This window comes from Abramis brama (genome assembly GCF_963993115.1).
Source record: "Abramis brama genome assembly, chromosome: 18".
NCBI lineage: Eukaryota > Metazoa > Chordata > Actinopteri > Cypriniformes > Leuciscidae > Abramis > Abramis brama.
Genome location: NC_139980.1, coordinates 25,041,672 through 25,061,190, shown reverse-complemented (window position 1 = coordinate 25,061,190; position 19,519 = coordinate 25,041,672). Strand labels below are relative to the sequence as shown.

The 19,519-nt window shown below is 42.5% G+C and overlaps 1 protein-coding gene across 1 annotated transcript in view; it reads left to right on the top strand.

The window, feature by feature from the left end:
* Window positions 1–424: 424 nt before the first annotated feature.
* LOC311068336 (uncharacterized protein) overlaps window positions 425–19,519 on the top strand; it is a gene marked incomplete at its 5' end in the record, with an annotated part of 67,054 nt that continues 47,959 nt past the window's right edge. Inside the window, 13 exons of the mRNA XM_084090719.1 lie at window positions 425–485; window positions 1,421–1,525; window positions 1,725–1,871; window positions 7,320–7,466; window positions 8,461–8,607; window positions 8,807–8,953; window positions 9,347–9,493; window positions 9,788–9,934; window positions 10,388–10,534; window positions 10,734–10,880; window positions 16,035–16,181; window positions 16,636–16,782; window positions 16,982–17,128. Of these exons, the coding sequence (XP_083946845.1) occupies window positions 425–485; window positions 1,421–1,525; window positions 1,725–1,871; window positions 7,320–7,466; window positions 8,461–8,607; window positions 8,807–8,953; window positions 9,347–9,493; window positions 9,788–9,934; window positions 10,388–10,534; window positions 10,734–10,880; window positions 16,035–16,181; window positions 16,636–16,782; window positions 16,982–17,128 (1,783 nt within the window). The remainder of the gene's footprint in view (window positions 486–1,420; window positions 1,526–1,724; window positions 1,872–7,319; window positions 7,467–8,460; window positions 8,608–8,806; window positions 8,954–9,346; window positions 9,494–9,787; window positions 9,935–10,387; window positions 10,535–10,733; window positions 10,881–16,034; window positions 16,182–16,635; window positions 16,783–16,981; window positions 17,129–19,519) is intronic.

Sequence of the window (19,519 nt, the reverse complement as noted above, 5' to 3'; positions counted from 1 at the left end):
GAATGTATGTTCAGTCCATCTGTATGTGGTCCAGATTCCAACTGCACAAATGAAATAGGAAGTTACAATTGCTCATGTTTAGATGGATTCACAGCAACAAACTCAAATCTCACCATCAGCAACAATAATACATGTAGAGGTACATTTTATATTTATATTTTTGTTTACTCTAACCTTGAATAATTAGCATGAGTTTATCCATGTAATTCATTTTCTTTGGATATAATGTTTTTGTAAATAAAGCATTCTGTTGTAAAGATGCCAAAGAATATATTGACATTCAGGTATGAATGAGTGACCCAAACTGTTCTTTTCCCCATAACTTTCTTTTAATTAAGATGTGGATGAATGTGTTGAGAGATCAGAGGTCTGTGGTCCAAACTCAATCTGCAACAACACTGTTGGGAGTCACAATTGCTCGTGCATGAGTGGATATAATGTAACAGACCCAAACCTCCCTATAAACAGCAATAACACATGCAAAGGTATGATTGACAGAAAATAAATGTATATTAGAAATTCATGACAAAGAAAATTAGTTTTGGGATGCGTATAATACAATTTTGTAAGTTTGTTTCTGTTGCACATGATGCTTTTCAGAATCTTAATTTTGTGGTCGTTTGTGTTTAAAAAGTTGATATTATACTTCTTCAATCTGTATTCTTCTTGTATAATTATTATGTTAGTGTATTATGTTGTGAGACACCATGTGTCTTTCATGATTTATGTGTTTATATTTGTATTTATTAAAACAGATTTAAATTATTTTCCCCCTCTAGATATAGATGAATGTGTTTTCAGTCCATCTGTATGTGGTCCAGATTCCAACTGCACAAATGAAATAGGAAGTTATAATTGCTCATGTGTCGATGGATTCACTGCAACAAACTCAAATCTCACCATCAGCATCAATAATACATGTAGAGGTACATTTTTATATTCAGATTTGTTTACTGTAACCTTGAATAATTAGCTAGAGTTTATCCATGTGATTTTTACATTGGATATTATTTTTAAGTAACAATTGCTCATGCAAGAGTGGATATAATGTAACAGACCCAAACCTCCATATAAACAGCAATAACACATGCAGAGGTATTATTGACAGGAAAAACCTTATATTACAAATTCATGATAAAGAAAATGAGTTTTGGGAGGTGTATAATTGTTAGTTTGTTTCTGTTGTGCATGCTGCTTTTCAAAATCTTAATATTGTGGTTGTTTGTTTAAAAAAAATGTTGATATACTTTCTCAATCCGTATTCTTCTTGTATAGTTATTATGTTAATGTATTATGTTGTGAGATACCATTTGTCTTTTATGTTTTATGCGTTTATAATTGTATGTATTAATACAAATTTAAATGATTTTCCCTCTAGATATAAATGAATGTCTGTTCAGTCCATCTGTATGTGGTCCAGATTCCAACTGTACAAATGAAATAGGAAGTTACAATTGCTCATGTTTAGATGGATTCACTGCAACAAACTCAAATCTCACCATCAGCAACAATAATACATGTAGAGGTACATTTTATATTTATATTTTTGTTTACTCTAACCTTGAATAATTAGCATGAGTTTATCCATGTAATTCTTTTTCTTTGGATATAATGTTTTTGTAAATAAAGCATTCTGTTGTAAAGATGCCAAAGAATATATTGACATTCAGGTATGAATGAGTGACCCAAACTGTTCTTTTTTCCATAACTTTCTTTTAATTAAGATGTGGATGAATGTATTGAGAGATCAGAGGTCTGCGGTCCAAACTCAATCTGCAACAACACTGTTGGGAGTCACAATTGCTCGTGCAAGAGTGGATATAATGTAACAGACCCAAGCCTCCCTATAAACATCAGTAACCCATGCAGAGGTATGATTGACAGAAAATAAACTTAAATTACAAATTCATGACAAAGAAAATTATTTTGGGATGCGTATAATACATTTTTGTTAGTTTGTTTCTGTTGCACATTCTGCTTTTCAAAATCTTAATTTTGTAGTCGTTTGTTTAAAAATCTCAATCTGTATTCTTCTTGTATAGTTATTATGTTAATGTATTATGTTGTGAGATACCATTTGTCTTTCATGTTCCCTTTCGAAAGCTACAGTCGATGCTGCGCTGCTCAGCGCATTGGGAACGTCTTTAATCGTGACCAGCTGTGAATATTGTGTGTAACACGTCAATAGAATTGACCCGGAGGTAATATACCCTTGGTCGATGACGTCATCGGCGCGCACCCCCAACACGAGGCTATAAATAGATGAGCCACAGGTGCATCATCAGGTCTTTTGTCTTCAGACCATTCTGTGCATGTGTGCGTCAAAACTCTCTCTATCTCTCATCTGTTCTCAGATCGTTGTTAGGAGTTAGTTTCATCAGGCAGTGTGCAGAAAATTCTCATTTCTCAAATCTTTTTCTCTCAAGTCATATATAGAGTTTAAAAAGTAAAAAAGAGAAGAAATGAGCCAACAAAAGAGTAAGCGTTGTGTTCCTCCATGCTCCCGTCCCATGTCTGAGCTGGATACACACGATTACTGTTTTGTTTGTTTGGGGGAAGAGCACGCGGTTCTGCCATTAGAGAAAGGCGAGTGCGAGCATTGTGAACTGTTCACAGTGAATATGCTGCGCTCTCGTCTGAACTATTTCCAGACCACACCCACATTACCATTGTGGGGCTCTCGCATGGATCTGTGTGACGAGCAAGAGACGGGTCCGTCCCTTTCGCTTGCTCAGTCACCCGATCCACACGTCCCTTCTCGTGATCTCGAAGCGCGCTCCGGTGCTTCTTCAGTTCACAAGGGGGATGATATATCTCTTGGGTCTACGGACCACGAGCAGCCTACCTCTGAGCATTTCTCTCACGAAAAAAGATCAGTCAAGGAATTACTCAAGGTGGTTACTCGCGCGGTGGACAGGTTACAGCTTGACTGGCCACGCGAACAAGAGACCCCCAAACGTAGTAAGCTAGAGGATAGGTTTCTGTCCGGTGGCAGGGGGGAGAGACCACAACATCAGTCTCTCCCCTTCTTCGAGGACCTCCATGATGAGCTGTCTAAGTCATGGAGTAAACCATATACTTCTCGTGTTTTTGTGCCCTCGACGTCGACTTTTTCGACTATCGTGGGTGCGAAGTCGCGGGGGTATTCGGAGATGCCTCGGGTTGAAGAGACGCTCGCGAGCTATCTCGCCCGAATCGGCATCTTCGATTAAGAAACCTACCCTCCTCACAAAGCCATGTAGAAAAACATCAGCGCTTGTGGGTAAAGCTTACCAAGCTGCAGGTCAGGCTGGTGCTGTGCTGCACACTATGGCAGTGTTACAGGCGTACCAGGCTGACCTGTTGAAGGATTTGAGTGCGGGCAGTACCATCGACGAGGAAGCGTTCTCTGAGCTTCGTCGAGCCACAGATCTGTCTGCACCTGTGGCTTAATTTAACGGGTATCAAAGAAAAAGATCGTCTGTTTCTATTAGATTCCCCTGTTTCTCCCTCTGGACTGTTTGGCGACTCCATCAATACTGTCGTTACCAGATTCAAAGAGGTGAAGAAACATGAAGAAGCATTCGTTCAGTTCCTTCCTCGCCACACTCAAGGGGAGGGGCCATCGGCCACCCAACCTCACCCCGGTCCTTCAAAAGCCAGGGAGGTTAAGAAGCAGAGCGTGGCGGACCGTGCTCCCCCTCGTAAGGATTGGGGACAGGCTTGTCGCGCTCAGCAACCTCCCAAGCCAGACCTCAGGACTATTATTAATAGAAAGAGGAAGTCCTGATGGTCTGGCGCCCAGTCTGGTGGGGGTAGCCCCCCCTGCGGGACAGGGCGCGTTCAAGATCATATCGCCCCTTCCCGTTACCCTCACAAAACCTCTCCATCCCCGCCACCTCTCGTGCTTCGGGGGGCAGCGGTTTCCAGCGAAATGTTAGATGTTCCGTTGTTTCCTGCCGTCATTCAGGACACGGAACATCTAACATCCCCTCAAAAGGAAGTGTTAAAATTGATACCACTCTCAGAGAGTCTGGCAGCGTGGAAACTTCTGCCACAGCATTTCTGCGTGGGTATTAAGCACAGTACAGATAGGATACAGAATCCAATTTATTCATCGTCCTCCGCGTTCCAACGGCGTGGTCTCCATTTCCGTGAAACTGGAACTGATGCATGTACTGTCACAAGAGCTACAAACTCTTCTGAGCAAAGGGGCCATAGAACATGTTCCTCTTCCAGAGAGAGAGTCGAGCTATTACAGCAAATACTTCCTGGTTCCCAAGAAGGATGGGGGGGTGCGTCCAATCAAGATGTTAACCGTCAAGACGGTCGTGTCGCAAATTCAACATCACGATTGGTTCGTCACGATCGATCTGAAGGACGCATATTTTCACATAGAAATATTGCCACAATACAGGAAATTCCTGAGGTTTGCTTTCGGGGGCGAAGCGTACCAATTTCGGGTTCTTCCGTTCGGCCTAGCCTTGTCACCCCGCACATACACAAAATGCATGGATGCAGCACTGGCTCCATTACGACTCCAGGGCATTCACATTTTGAATTACATCGACGATTGGTTAATACTAGCACAATCGCAAGAGATGGCGCTCCAACACAGAGACATCGTGTTAGCTCATCTAGTTTCTCTAGGTGTAAGTGTTCTTTCTCCTGCTCAGAGAACGACTTATCTTGGGATCGTGTGGGATTCGATCACGATGCGGGCACAACTGTCTCCCACTTGAATCGAGACCATTCGGCAGACCATGAGCAAAGTCAGGCTAGGCCAAGATCGCACTGTTCGTCAGTACCAAAAAATGTTAGGTTTCATGGCTTCAGCATCCACGGTGATTCCTCTGGGGCTGTTGCACATGAGACCGTTTCAGTTGTGGCTAAAAGCCAGAGGATTTCATCCAAGGGCCAATCCTCAAAGGCAAATAAAAGTGACGCGTCGCGGGCTTCGTACACTATCTCTGTGGCTCAGACCCCGGTTCCTCGCCTTGGGTCCCACTCTAGGGGAGCCATGTCGTCACAGACTGCTAACGACAGACGCCTCCCTGATGGGCTGAGGAGCGGTCTTATGTGGCCGTCCAGCTCAAGGGGAATGGGAGGGTCATCAGCTCGATTGGCACATCAATTGCCTCGAGCTGATGGCCGTATTTCTGGCCCTGAAATATTTTCTCCCTCAGTTGAGAGATTGTCATGTCCTAGTGCGGATGGACAACACAGCGGCAGTCTCTTATATAAATCACCAGGGAGGTCTGCGCTCACGCAATCTGAACAGAATAGCGAGGCAGATTTTTCTCTGGGCCCAGGACAAGTTCCTGTCGCTCAGGGCAGTATAAATTCCAGGGCATCTGAATGTGGGAGCGGATTTACTGTCCAGACAGAAACTACCGACGGGGGAATGGAAACTCCACCCGGAAGTAGTGAAACAGATTTGGACCAGATTTTACGAAGCAGAGGTGGACCTCTTCGCCTCCCAACAGACGGCGCAATGTCCCCTCTACTTCTCTCTGAGTCACCCAGCCCCCCTGGGTCTGGATGCGATGGCGCATACATGGCCCAAAATGCGCCTGTATGCGTTTCCTCCAGTTTCTCTGCTCCAGGAAGTTCTAGCCAGAGTTCGCCAACAAGGGTCTTGCCTCTTGCTGATGGCGCCACGTTGGCCGAACAGAGTGTGGTTCTCGGAGATAATATCTCTCCTCGACTGCTCGCCATGGGCGATTCTGGAGAGGAGGGACCTTCTGTCTCAGGAGGAGGGCACGATATTCCATCCCAGGCCCGATCCGTGGAATCTTCATGTTTGGCCCCTGATGGGTACCAATTGAGAAACACTGGGCTTTCACCGGATGTTATTGAGACCATTCTAAGTGCTAGGGCTTCCTCCACTAGACAAAGTTATGGCAGTAAATGGGGTGTTTTTGAAAGGTGGTGTGTTGTACACAATGTAGATCCAGTCAACTGCCAGATTGCTTCAGTTCTGGACTTCATGCAGGAGAAGTTATCAACAGGCACATGCCCCGCCACTCTCAAGGTTTATGTGGCCGCTCTTTCTGCTTGCCACGCCTTAGTTGACGGGGCGCCACTCGGGAGACATCCTCTGCTCGCTCGCTTCATTCGTGGGGCCAGGCGACTGAGGCCTCCAGTAAGAACCAAGATCCCTTCATGTAGTCCTCGAGGGCTTGGTTGAGAGCCCCTTTGAACCTGTAGAATCAGCATCTGACAAACTTCTGGCTCTAAAAAATTTTTTTCTCATGGCAATAACTTCTTTGAAAAGAATTGGGGATATGCAGGCTCTGTCTATCTCACCATCCTGCTTAGAATTTGCCCCAGGAATGGTGAAAGTAATTTTGCATCCTCATCCTGACTACCTGCCTAAGGTTCCTTTCTCGACTGTACATCCTGTCACTCTCGAGGCCTTCTGTCCTCCGCCATTCATAACGCCCGAGCAGGAGCAATCTCACAGACTGTCCAGTCCGTGCTCTTAAGGCTTACATCCACCGCACTAGCCAGTGGCGTAAGTCAGAGCAACTGTTTGTCTGTTATGGGGGTAGTAACAAAGGAGCAGCTGCCACCAAGCAGACCATGTCTCATTGGGTCAGGGATGCTATTGCTCTTGCCTATGAGGCGCGCGGTCAAGCTTCGCCAATAGGTCTTAGGGCTCACTCCACCAGGGGGGTCGCCTCCTCTAGTGCTTTGGCAAGGGGTGCCCCCTTACAACATGTTTGTGATGCGGCAGGTTGGTCCTCTCCTCACACATTCATAAGATTTTATAGTTTGGATGTTCATGCCACTCCGGGCTCTCATGTCCTTGAGTCAACGTCACAAGCTAATGTCTGAGGCCTTCTTGCATTCTTGTGAGCACAACCGTAGGGGTCCAGACATTTTCTAGCACGGCGGCGTGGGTATTCTCTGAGCAACGCAGCATTGACTATAGCTTTCGAAAGGGAACGTTCCGGGTTACTTGACTGTAACCTTGTTGCCTGAGAAAGCGGAACGAGATGCTGCGCTACTTTGCCATGCTGAAGATGTCCCAGGACTGCTCTTCAGACAAAATATCCTGATGATGCACCTGTGGCTCATCTATTTATAGCCTTGTGTTGCGGGTGCGCGCCGATGACGTCATCGACCGAGGCTATATTACCTCCGGGTCAATTCTATTGACGTGTTACACACAATATTCACAGCTGGTCACGATTAAAGACATTCCCAATGCGCTGAGCAGCTCAGCATCTCGTTCCGCTTTCTCAGGGAACAAGGTTACAGTCAAGTAACCCAGGACGTTTTATGTGTTTATAATTGTATGTATTAATACAAATTTAAATTATTTTCCCCTCTAGATATAAATGAATGTCTGTTCAGTCCATCTGTATGTGGTCCAGATTCCAACTGCACAAATGAAATAGGAAGTTACAATTGCTCATGTTTAGATGGATTCACTGCAACAAACTCAAATCTCACCATCAGCATCAATAACACATGTAGAGGTACATTTTTATATTCAGATTTGTTTACTGTAACCTTGAATAATTAGCTAGAGTTTATCCATGTGATTTTTACTTTGGATATTATTTTTAAGTTACAATTGCTCGTGCAAGAGTGGATATAATGTAACAGACCCAAACCTCCCTATAAACAGCAATAACACATGCAGAGGTTTGATTGACAGAAAAAACTCTTAGTGCAAATTCATAACAGAAAATAAGCATTGGCTTATAACACACACAACAAATCCAAATAAAGTTGTTACAGTAACATCACCAATATGTATTTATTTAAAAACAAAATCTGAGATGTTGCTTAAAACTGTATCTGTTCTATTGTGGAGGTCTGTTGTTTAAATGAAACACAAAAAAATCTTAGTTTTAAAAATGTTGATGTTGTTTTGTGTTCAGATTTGAGTTTACTATAACCATAATCGTCCAGAGTTTACCCATATAATTTTTACTTTGCATTTTGCAAGTGAAGCATTTCGTTGTTACAATGACACGGAATGATATTAAACTTATCCAAACTGTTCTTTTTACCATAACTTTATTTTACTAAAGATGTGGATGAATGTGTAGAGAGATCAGAGGTCTGTGGTCCAAACTCAATCTGCAACAACACTGTTGGGAGTCACAATTGCTCATGCAAGAGTGGATATAATGTAACAGACCCAAACCTCCCTATAAACAGCAATAACACATGCAAAGGTATTATTGACAGGAAAAAGCTTATATTACAAATTCATGATAAAGAAAATTAGTTTTGGGAGGTGTATAATTGTTAGTTTGTTTCTGTTGTACATGCTGCTTTTCAAAATCTTAATTTTGTGGTCGTTTGTTTAAAAAAAAAAAATTGATATACTTTCTCAATCCGTATTCTTCTTGTATAGTTATTATGTTAATGTATTATGTTGTGAGATACCATTTGTCTTTCATGTTTTATGTATTTATAATTGTATGTATTAATACAAATTTAAATTATTTTCCCCTCTAGATATAAATGAATGTCTGTTCAGTCCATCTGTATGTGGTCCAGATTCCAACTGCACAAATGAAATAGGAAGTTACAATTGCTCATGTTTAGATGGATTCACAGCAACAAACTCAAATCTCACCATCAGCAACAATAATACATGTAGAGGTACATTTTATATTTATATTTTTGTTTACTCTAACCTTGAATAATTAGCATGAGTTTATCCATGTAATTCATTTTCTTTGGATATAATGTTTTTGTAAATAAAGCATTCTGTTGTAAAGATGCCAAAGAATATATTGACATTCAGGTATGAATGAGTGACCCAAACTGTTCTTTTTCCCATAACTTTCTTTTAATTAAGATGTGGATGAATGTGTTGAGAGATCAGAGGTCTGTGGTCCAAACTCAATCTGCAACAACACTGTTGGGAGTCACAATTGCTCATGCAAGAGTGGATATAATGTAACAGACCCAAACCTCCCTATAAACAGCAATAACACATGCAGAGGTATGATTGACAGAAAAAACTATTAGTGCAAATTCATAACAGAAAATAAGCATTGCCTTATAACACACAACAAATCCAAATAAAGTTTTTACAGTAACATCACCAAAATGTATTTATTTAAAAACAAACTCTGAGATGTTGCTTTAAACTGTATCTGTTCTATTGTGGAGGTCTGTTGTTTAAAGAAGCACAAAAAAATCTTAGTTTTAAAAATGTTGATGTTGTTTTGTGTTCAGATTTGAGTTTACTATAACCTTGCATAATTGTCCAGAGTTTACCCATATAATTTTTACTTTGCATTTTGCAAGTGAAGCATTTCGTTGTTACAATGACACGGAATTATATTAAACTTATCCAAACTGTTCTTTTTACCATAACTTTATTTTACTAAAGATGTGGATGAATGTGTTGAGAGATCAGAGGTCTGTGGTCCAAACTCAATCTGCAACAACACTGTTGGGAGTTACAATTGCTCGTGCAAGAGTGGATATAATGTAACAGACCCAAACCTCCCTATAAACAGCAATAACACATGCAGAGGTATGATTGACAGAAAATAAACTTATATTACAAATTCATGACAAGGTAACTTCGTTTTGAGATGCGTATAATACATTTTTGTTAGTTTGTTTCTGTTGCACATGATGCTTTTCAAAATCTTAATTTTGTGGTCATTTGTGTTTAAAAAGTTGATATTATACTTTTTCAATCTGTATTCTTCTTGTAAAATTATTATGTTAGTGTATTATGTTGTGAGACACCATGTGTCTTTCATGTTTTATGTGTTTATATTTGTATTTATTAAAACAGATTTAAATTATTTTCCCCCTCTAGATATAGATGAATGTGTTTTCAGTCTTTCTGTATGTGGTCCAGATTCCAACTGTACAAATGAAATAGGAAGTTACAATTGCTCATGTGTGGATGGATTCACTGTAACAAACTCAAATCTCACCATCAGCAACAATAATACATGTAGAGGTAAATTTTTATATTCAGATTTGTTTACTGTAACCTTGAATAATTAGCTAGAGTTTATCCATGTGATTTTTACTTTGGATATTATTTTTAAGTTACAATTGCTCATGCAAGAGTGGATATAATGTAACAGACCCAAACCTCCATATAAACAGCAATAACACATGCAGAGGTATTATTGACAGGAAAAACCTTATATTACAAATTCATGATAAAGAAAATGAGTTTTGGGAGGTGTATAATTGTTAGTTTGTTTCTGTTGTACATGCTGCTTTTCAAAATCTTAATTTTGTGGTTGTTTGTTTAAAAAAAATGTTGATATACTTTCTCAATCCGTATTCTTCTTGTATAGTTATTATGTTAATGTATTATGTTGTGAGATACCATTTGTCTTTCATGTTTTATGCGTGTATAATTGTATGTATTAATACAAATTTAAATGATTTTCCCCTCTAGATATAAATGAATGTCTGTTCAGTCCATCTGTATGTGGTCCAGATTCCAACTGTACAAATGAAATAGGAAGTTACAATTGCTCATGTTTAGATGGATTCACTGCAACAAACTCAAATCTCACCATCAGCAACAATAATACATGTAGAGGTACATTTTATATTTATATTTTTGTTTACTCTAACCTTGAATAATTAGCATGAGTTTATCCATGTAATTATTTTTCTTTGGATATAATGTTTTTGTAAATAAAGCATTCTGTTGTAAAGATGCCAAAGAATATATTGACATTCAGGTATGAATGAGTGACCCAAACTGTTCTTTTTTCCATAACTTTCTTTTAATTAAGATGTGGATGAATGTATTGAGAGATCAGAGGTCTGCGGTCCAAACTCAATCTGCAACAACACTGTTGGGAGTCACAATTGCTCGTGCAAGAGTGGATATAATGTAACAGACCCAGGCCTCCCTATAAACATCAGTAACCCATGCAGAGGTATGATTGACAGAAAATAAACTTATATTACAAATTCATGACAAAGAAAATTAGTTTTGGGATGCGTATAATACATTTTTGTTAGTTTGTTTCTGTTGCACATGCTGCTTTTCAAAATCGTATTTTTGTAGTCGTTTGTTTAAAAAAAAAATTGATATACTTTCTCAATCTGTATTCTTCTTGTATAGTTATTATGTTAATGTATTATGTTGTGAGATACCATTTGTCTTTCATGTTCCCTTTCGAAAGCTACAGTCGATGCTGCGCTGCTCAGCGCATTGGGAACGTCTTTAATCGTGACCAGCTGTGAATATTGTGTGTAACACGTCAATAGAATTGACCCGGAGGTAATATACCCTTGGTCGATGACGTCATCGGCGCGCACCCCCAACACGAGGCTATAAATAGATGAGCCACAGGTGCATCATCAGGTCTTTTGTCTTCAGACCATTCTGTGCATGTGTGCGTCAAAACTCTCTCTATCTCTCATCTGTTCTCAGATCGTTGTTAGGAGTTAGTTTCATCAGGCAGTGTGCAGAAAATTCTCATTTCTCAAATCTTTTTCTCTCAAGTCATATATAGAGTTTAAAAAGTAAAAAAGAGAATAAATGAGCCAACAAAAGAGTAAGCGTTGTGTTCCTCCATGCTCCCGTCCCATGTCTGAGCTGGATACACACGATTACTGTTTTGTTTGTTTGGGGGAAGAGCACGCGGTTCTGCCATTAGAGAAAGGCGAGTGCGAGCATTGTGAACTGTTCACAGTGAATATGCTGCGCTCTCGTCTGAACTATTTCCAGACCACACCCACATTACCATTGTGGGGCTCTCGCATGGATCTGTGTGACGAGCAAGAGACGGGTCTGTCCCTTTCGCTTGCTCAGTCACCCGATCCACACGTTCCTTCTCGTGATCTCGAAGCGCGCTCCGGTGCTTCTTCAGTTCACAAGGGGGATGATATATCTCTTGGGTCTACGGACCACGAGCAGCCTACCTCTGAGCATTTCTCTCACGAAAAAAGATCAGTCAAGGAATTACTCAAGGTGGTTACTCGCGCGGTGGACAGGTTACAGCTTGACTGGCCACGCGAACAAGAGACCCCCAAACGTAGTAAGCTAGAGGATAGGTTTCTGTCCGGTGGCAGGGGGGAGAGACCACAACATCAGTCTCTCCCCTTCTTCGAGGACCTCCATGATGAGCTGTCTAAGTCATGGAGTAAACCATATACTTCTCGTGTTTTTGTGCCCTCGACGTCGACTTTTTCGACTATCGTGGGTGCGAAGTCGCGGGGGTATTCGGAGATGCCTCGGGTTGAAGAGACGCTCGCGAGCTATCTCGCCTGAATCGGCATCTTCGATTAAGAAACCTACCCTCCTCACGAAGCCATGTAGAAAAACATCAGCGCTTGTGGGTAAAGCTTACCAAGCTGCAGATCAGGCTGGTGCTGCGCTGCACACTATGGCAGTGTTACAGGCGTACCAGGCTGACCTGTTGAAGGATTTGAGTGCGGGCAGTACCATCGACGAGGAAGCGTTCTCTGAGCTTCGTCGAGCCACAGATCTGTCTGCACCTGTGGCTTAATTTAACGGGTATCAAAGAAAAAGATTGTCTGTTTCTATTAGATTCCCCTGTTTCTCCCTCTGGACTGTTTGGCGACTCCATCAATACTGTCGTTACCAGATTCAAAGAGGTGAAGAAACATGAAGAAGCATTCGTTCAGTTCCTTCCTCGCCACACTCAAGGAGAGGGGCCATCGGCCACCCAACCTCACCCCGGTCCTTCAAAAGCCAGAGAGGTTAAGAAGCAGAGCGTGGCGGACCGTGCTCCCCCTCGTAAGGATTGGGGACAGGCTTGTCGCGCTCAGCAACCTCCCAAGCCAGACCTCAGGACTATTATTAATAGAAAGAGGAAGTCCTGATGGTCTGGCGCCCAGTCTGGTGGGGGTAGCCCCCCCTGCGGGACGGGGCGCGTTCAAGATCATATCGCCCCTTCCCGTTACCCTCACAAAACCTCTCCATCCCCGCCACCTCTTGTGCTTCGGGGGGCAGCGGTTTCCAGCGAAATGTTAGATGTTCCGTTGTTTCCTGCCGTCATTCAGGACACGGAACATCTAACATCCCCTCAAAAGGAAGTGTTAAAATTGATACCACTCTCAGAGAGTCTGGCAGCGTGGAAACTTCTGCCACAGCATTTCTGCGTGGGTATTAAGCACAGTACAGATAGGATACAGAATCCAATTTATTCATCGTCCTCCGCGTTCCAACGGCGTGGTCTCCATTTCCGTGAAACCGGAACTGATGCATGTACTGTCACAAGAGCTACAAACTCTTCTGAGCAAAGGGGCCATAGAACATGTTCCTCTTCCAGAGAGAGAGTCGAGCTATTACAGCAAATACTTCCTGGTTCCCAAGAAGGATGGGGGGGTGCGTCCAATCAAGATGTTAACCGTCAAGACGGTCGTGTCGCAAATTCAACATCACGATTGGTTCGTCACGATCGATCTGAAGGACGCATATTTTCACATAGAAATATTGCCACAATACAGGAAATTCCTGAGGTTTGCTTTCGGGGGCGAAGCGTACCAATTTCGGGTTCTTCCGTTCGGCCTAGCCTTGTCACCCCGCACATACACAAAATGCATGGATGCAGCACTGGCTCCATTACGACTCCAGGGCATTCACATTTTGAATTACATCGACGATTGGTTAATACTAGCACAATCGCAAGAGATGGCGCTCCAACACAGAGACATCGTGTTAGCTCATCTAGTTTCTCTAGGTGTAAGTGTTCTTTCTCCTGCTCAGAGAACGACTTATCTTGGGATCGTGTGGGATTCGATCACGATGCGGGCACAACTGTCTCCCGCTTGAATCGAGACCATTCGGCAGACCATGAGCAAAGTCAGGCTAGGCCAAGATCGCACTGTTCGTCAGTACCAAAAAATGTTAGGTTTCATGGCTTCAGCATCCACGGTGATTCCTCTGGGGCTGTTGCACATGAGACCGTTTCAGTTGTGGCTAAAAGCCAGAGGATTTCATCCAAGGGCCAATCCTCAAAGGCAAATAAAAGTGACACGTCGCGGGCTTCGTACACTATCTCTGTGGCTCAGACCCCGGTTCCTCGCCTTGGGTCCCACTCTAGGGGAGCCATGTCGTCACAGACTGCTAACGACAGACGCCTCCCTGATGTGCTGAGGAGCGGTCTTATGTGGCCGTCCAGCTCAAGGGGAATGGGAGGGTCATCAGCTCGATTGGCACATCAATTGCCTCGAGCTGATGGCCGTATTTCTGGCCCTGAAATATTTTGTCCCTCAGTTGAGAGATTGTCATGTCCTAGTGCGGGTGGACAACACAGCGGCAGTCTCTTATATAAATCACCAGGGAGGTCTGCGCTCACGCAATCTGAACAGAATAGCGAGGCAGATTTTTCTCTGGGCCCAGGACAAGTTCCTGTCGCTCAGGGCAGTATAAATTCCAGGGCATCTGAATGTGGGAGCGGATTTACTGTCCAGACAGAAACTACCGACGGGGGAATGGAAACTCCACCCGGAAGTAGTGAAACAGATTTGGACCAGATTTTACGAAGCAGAGGTGGACCTCTTCGCCTCCCAACAGACGGCGCAATGTCCCCTCTACTTCTCTCTGAGTCACCCAGCCCCCCTGGGTCTGGATGCGATGGCGTATACATGGCCCAAAATGCGCCTGTATGCGTTTCCTCCAGTTTCTCTGCTCCAGGAAGTTCTAGCCAGAGTTCGCCAACAAGGGTCTTGCCTCTTGCTGATGGCGCCACATTGGCCGAACAGAGTGTGGTTCTCGGAGATAATATCTCTCCTCGACTGCTCGCCATGGGCGATTCCGGAGAGGAGGGACCTTCTGTCTCAGGAGGAGGGCACGATATTCCATCCCAGGCCCGATCCGTGGAATCTTCATGTTTGGCCCCTGATGGGTACCAATTGAGAAACACTGGGCTTTCACCGGATGTTATTGAGACCATTCTAAGTGCTAGGGCTTCCTCCACTAGACAAAGTTATGCCAGTAAATGGGGTGTTTTTGAAAGGTGGTGTGTTGTACACAATGTAGATCCAGTCAACTGCCAGATTGCTTCAGTTCTGGACTTCATGCAGGAGAAGTTATCAACAGGCACATGCCCCGCCACTCTCAAGGTTTATGTGGCCGCTCTTTCTGCTTGCCACGCCTTGGTTGATGGGGCGCCACTCGGGAGACATCCTCTGCTCGCTCGCTTCATTCGTGGGGCCAGGCGACTGAGGCCTCCAGTAAGAACCAAGATCCCTTCATGGGACTTAGCTATAGTCCTCGAGGGCTTGGTTGAGACCCCCTTTGAACCTATAGAATCAGCATCTGACAAACTTCTGGCTCTAAAAAAAAATTTTCTCATGGCAATAACTTCTTTGAAAAGAATTGGGGATATGCAGGCTCTGTCTATCTCACCATCCTGCTTAGAATTTGCCCCAGGAATGGTGAAAGTAATTTTGCATCCTCATCCTGACTACCTGCCTAAGGTTCCTTTCTCGACTGTACATCCTGTCACTCTCGAGGCCTTCTGTCCTCCGCCATTCATAACGCCGGAGCAGGAGAAATCTCACAGACTGTGTCCAGTCCGTGCTCTTAAGGCTTACATCCACCGCACTAGCCAGTGGCGTAAGTCAGAGCAACTGTTCGTCTGTTATGGGGGTAGTAACAAAGGAGCAGCTGCCACCAAGCAGACCACGTCTCATTGGGTCAGGGATGCTATTGCTCTTGCCTATGAGGCGCGCGGTCAAGCTTCGCCAATAGGTCTTAGGGCCTGAGAAAGCGGAACGAGATGCTGCGCTACTTTGCCATGCTGAAGATGTCCCAGGACTGCTCTTCAGACAAAATATCCTGATGATGCACCTGTGGCTCATCTATTTATAGCCTTGTGTTGCGGGTGCGCGCCGATGACGTCATCGACCGAGGCTATATTACCTCCGGGTCAATTCTATTGACGTGTTACACACAATATTCACAGCTGGTCACGATTAAAGACATTCCCAATGCGCTGAGCAGCGCAGCATCTCGTTCCGCTTTCTCAGGGAACAAGGTTACAGTCAAGTAACCCGGAACGTTTTATGTGTTTATAATTGTATGTATTACAAATTTAAATTATTTTCCCCTCTAGATATAAATGAATGTCTGTTCAGTCCATCTGTATGTGGTCCAGATTCCAACTGCACAAATGAAATAGGAAGCTACAATTGCTCATGTTTAGATGGATTCACTGCAACAAACTCAAATCTCACCATCAGCATCAATAACACATGTAGAGGTACATTTTTATATTCAGATTTGTTTACTGTAACCTTGAATAATTAGCTAGAGTTTATCCATGTGATTTTTACTTTGGATATTATTTTTAAGTTACAATTGCTCGTGCAAGAGTGGATATAATGTAACAAACCCAAACCTCCCTATAAACAGCAATAACACATGCAAAGGTATTATTGACAGGAAAAAGCTTATATTACAAATTCATGATAAAGAAAATGAGTTTTGGGAGGTGTATAATTGTTAGTTTGTTTCTGTTGTACATGCTGCTTTTCAAAATCTTAATTTTGTGGTCGTTTGTTTAAAAAAAAATGTTGATATACTTTCTCAATCCGTATTCTTCTTATATAGTTATTATGTTAATGTATTATGTTGTGAGATACCATTTGTCTTTCATGTTTTATTTATTTATAATTGTATGTATTAATACAAATTTAAATTATTTTCCCCTCTAGATATAAATGAATGTCTGTTCAGTCCATCTGTATGTGGTCCAGATTCCAACTGTACAAATGAAATAGGAAGTTACAATTGCTCATGTTTAGATGGATTCACTGCAACAAACTCAAATCTCACCATCAGCAACAATAATACATGTAGAGGTACATTTTATATTTATATTTTTGTTTACTCTAACCTTGAATAATTAGCATGAGTTTATCCATGTAATTCATTTTCTTTGGATATAATGTTTTTGTAAATAAAGCATTCTGTTGTAAAGATGCCAAAGAATATATTGACATTCAGGTATGAATGAGTGACCCAAACTGTTCTTTTTCCCATCACTTTCTTTTAATTAAGATGTGGATGAATGTATTGAGAGATCAGAGGTCTGCGGTCCAAACTCAATCTGCAACAACACTGTTGGGAGTCACAATTGCTCGTGCATGAGTGGATATAATGTAACAGACCCAAACCTCCCTATAAACAGCAGTAACCCATGCAGAGGTATGATTGACAGCTGAAGCTCTGAACAGCTAATATTTGTTGTGCTTAAATCTTTTGTCACATGAAACCTTTTCCTGTACCAATTATTTTTTCAGATATTGATGAATGTCTTGACTCAGTATCAGTGTGTGGGCCGAACTCTCTCTGTCTTTTTCATTCTCCTAAAAAATGATACATACTCAAAACTCTTTGTGATTCATACTAGTTGTTTTTTTGTTATTTGTTTTTTGCACATGCAGTTTGGACTTATTCGTTTAGGGCTGAAATACTATTTTTATCCAGCATTTATTCTTTCGGATATAAGTTTCCATTTATTCTGGCCTTTTGTGCTTTAAATATTCCAAGTTCTGCCTTCTTGGTTTATATTTTCCTTTTATATAGACAGATGAATGCCATGAGATGATAAATGTTTTTCATTTCTTTGTGTTTGTTTTAAAGAAAACTGTTCCCTTTCAGTCGGTCACTCCTACGTTCGTCGGAGAGACCCGACAGAAATGGGATCTTCTGCTCTTGCAATTTTCTTTAGAGTAAAGACTTTTTGAGCGTTATTTCTGGGAAGAAGCCTCTCAACGTGTTGGTGCCACGGCGCGCTGTAGCGGAGATAGTTTTCAGAGCAAAAACAGCTGTTTTCACAGCTCTGGTGTGACCAAATCGTTTGGTTTCGGTTTGAGTGCCTCAGCGGGCTGCACTATTCCTGTTGTTGGCCGCGGACATCTCCTGTGTGCTTCAGCACTAGAGAGAGCATATTTTCCTAAAAGAGCTTACACGAGTCTGACATTCCACTCGTGCATTCTGCATGCGGTCGTTTCCTATCCTCATGTGACAGCCACGATCACTCTCTCATATGCCTGGGCTTAAGCATGCTGAGACTGTGTTCTTGGGTGGTTCATGTTATTTCAGAGTGAGAGCATGACCACGTCGACACGTTGTTCGTCTTGCCTTTCTCGCAAGGGCTTGAGTGCTCAACGCGCCGTGTGCTGCCGAGCTGCCGGCTGATTGCGTGGGGTGTCATGGCAACCCAGCGCGTCGTGCGGCGCTCTAGATGTGCGGTCGAGACTCGGGTACCTCACATGAGGTGGAGTCCCTTTGCCTATTCCCCAATCTAGTTCCTCTTCTGGTGGCCACCAGAAAAGGGCTACTTTGGCTAATAGCACTGGTGATCTGAGGATTCCAGTGAGCATTCCCCAATGAGACCACCTCCTCGGGCCCCTCACTCCTCTAGCGCATCGCAAGCATGTTGAGACTGTGTTCGTGGGTAGTTCATGTTCTCTCATGAGAACATGACCACATTGGTGCATTGTTCGTCTTGCCTTTCTAGTAAGGGCTTAAGCATTCAGCGCGCCGTGTGCCGTCGAGTTTGGCGGACACGTTCACTGTCTCACATGCCTGGTAGCTTCGAGTTTGGCGGACACGTTCACTGTCTCACATGCCTGGAAGCTTACGAATGGGATTGCTGGTCCTTCTCATGGGGAACTCATTCGGGGCTCCAGCGGAGAATCAAATGTCGAGTTGGATTCATGCCGGTTTCACACTGCACGCGTTAGCAGAGTGGAGGCAGCACAAAAGCAGTTTGTATGGTGAGCGGGAGCAGCACACGCTCGTTTTGCTTTCACACTGGCAGTGTTTGTCGCGTGCAGCTGAACCGCGGCTTGTGTACAGGCTTTTGAGGTTGTGGTCAACTAACTACTTTGACAGATTTTGTATATTTTTTTGAATAAATAAATATTGATAGGTAATTGATACCTGAATTATATTTATTATTATATATTATCTGCATATTTATTACATATAGCATTTATCTCTATGAAAAGCGTTCTGCAAAAGAAAAAAAACGTTACGAAATCATTTAGATTGTTGAAATATCTGATACACATCTAATTTACAAACATTACCCATTATAAACATCTTAAAGATAGCCTAATTCATAAATGTCTGTAATAACAAACAGCAAAGTTCTTAATAGAGACGTATAGTACAGTGCTATGCATAAGTTTAGACACCCATGCTAAAGTTGACTAAAAAGAGGAATAAAAAATCATCTTTTGGAAATTGAACTTAATGCCTTAATTAAAAAAATTAGGAAAAATCCAACCTTTAAGGACACCAATTTTCTTTGTGAATGAATAATGTATCGTAAATAAATAAATGTTCTTACTTAAAATACAGGGTGCATAAGTCTGGACACCCCTATGTTAAATTCCCATAGAGGCAGGCAAATTTTAATTTTTAAAGGCCAGTTACTTCATGGATCCAGGATACTATGCATCCTGATAAAGTTCCCTTGGCCTTTGGAATTAAAATAGCCCCACATCATCACATAGCCTTCACCATACCTAGAGATTGGCATGGTTTTATTTCAGTTAGCCTAATAGCTGGTTTGATTTGCATTGA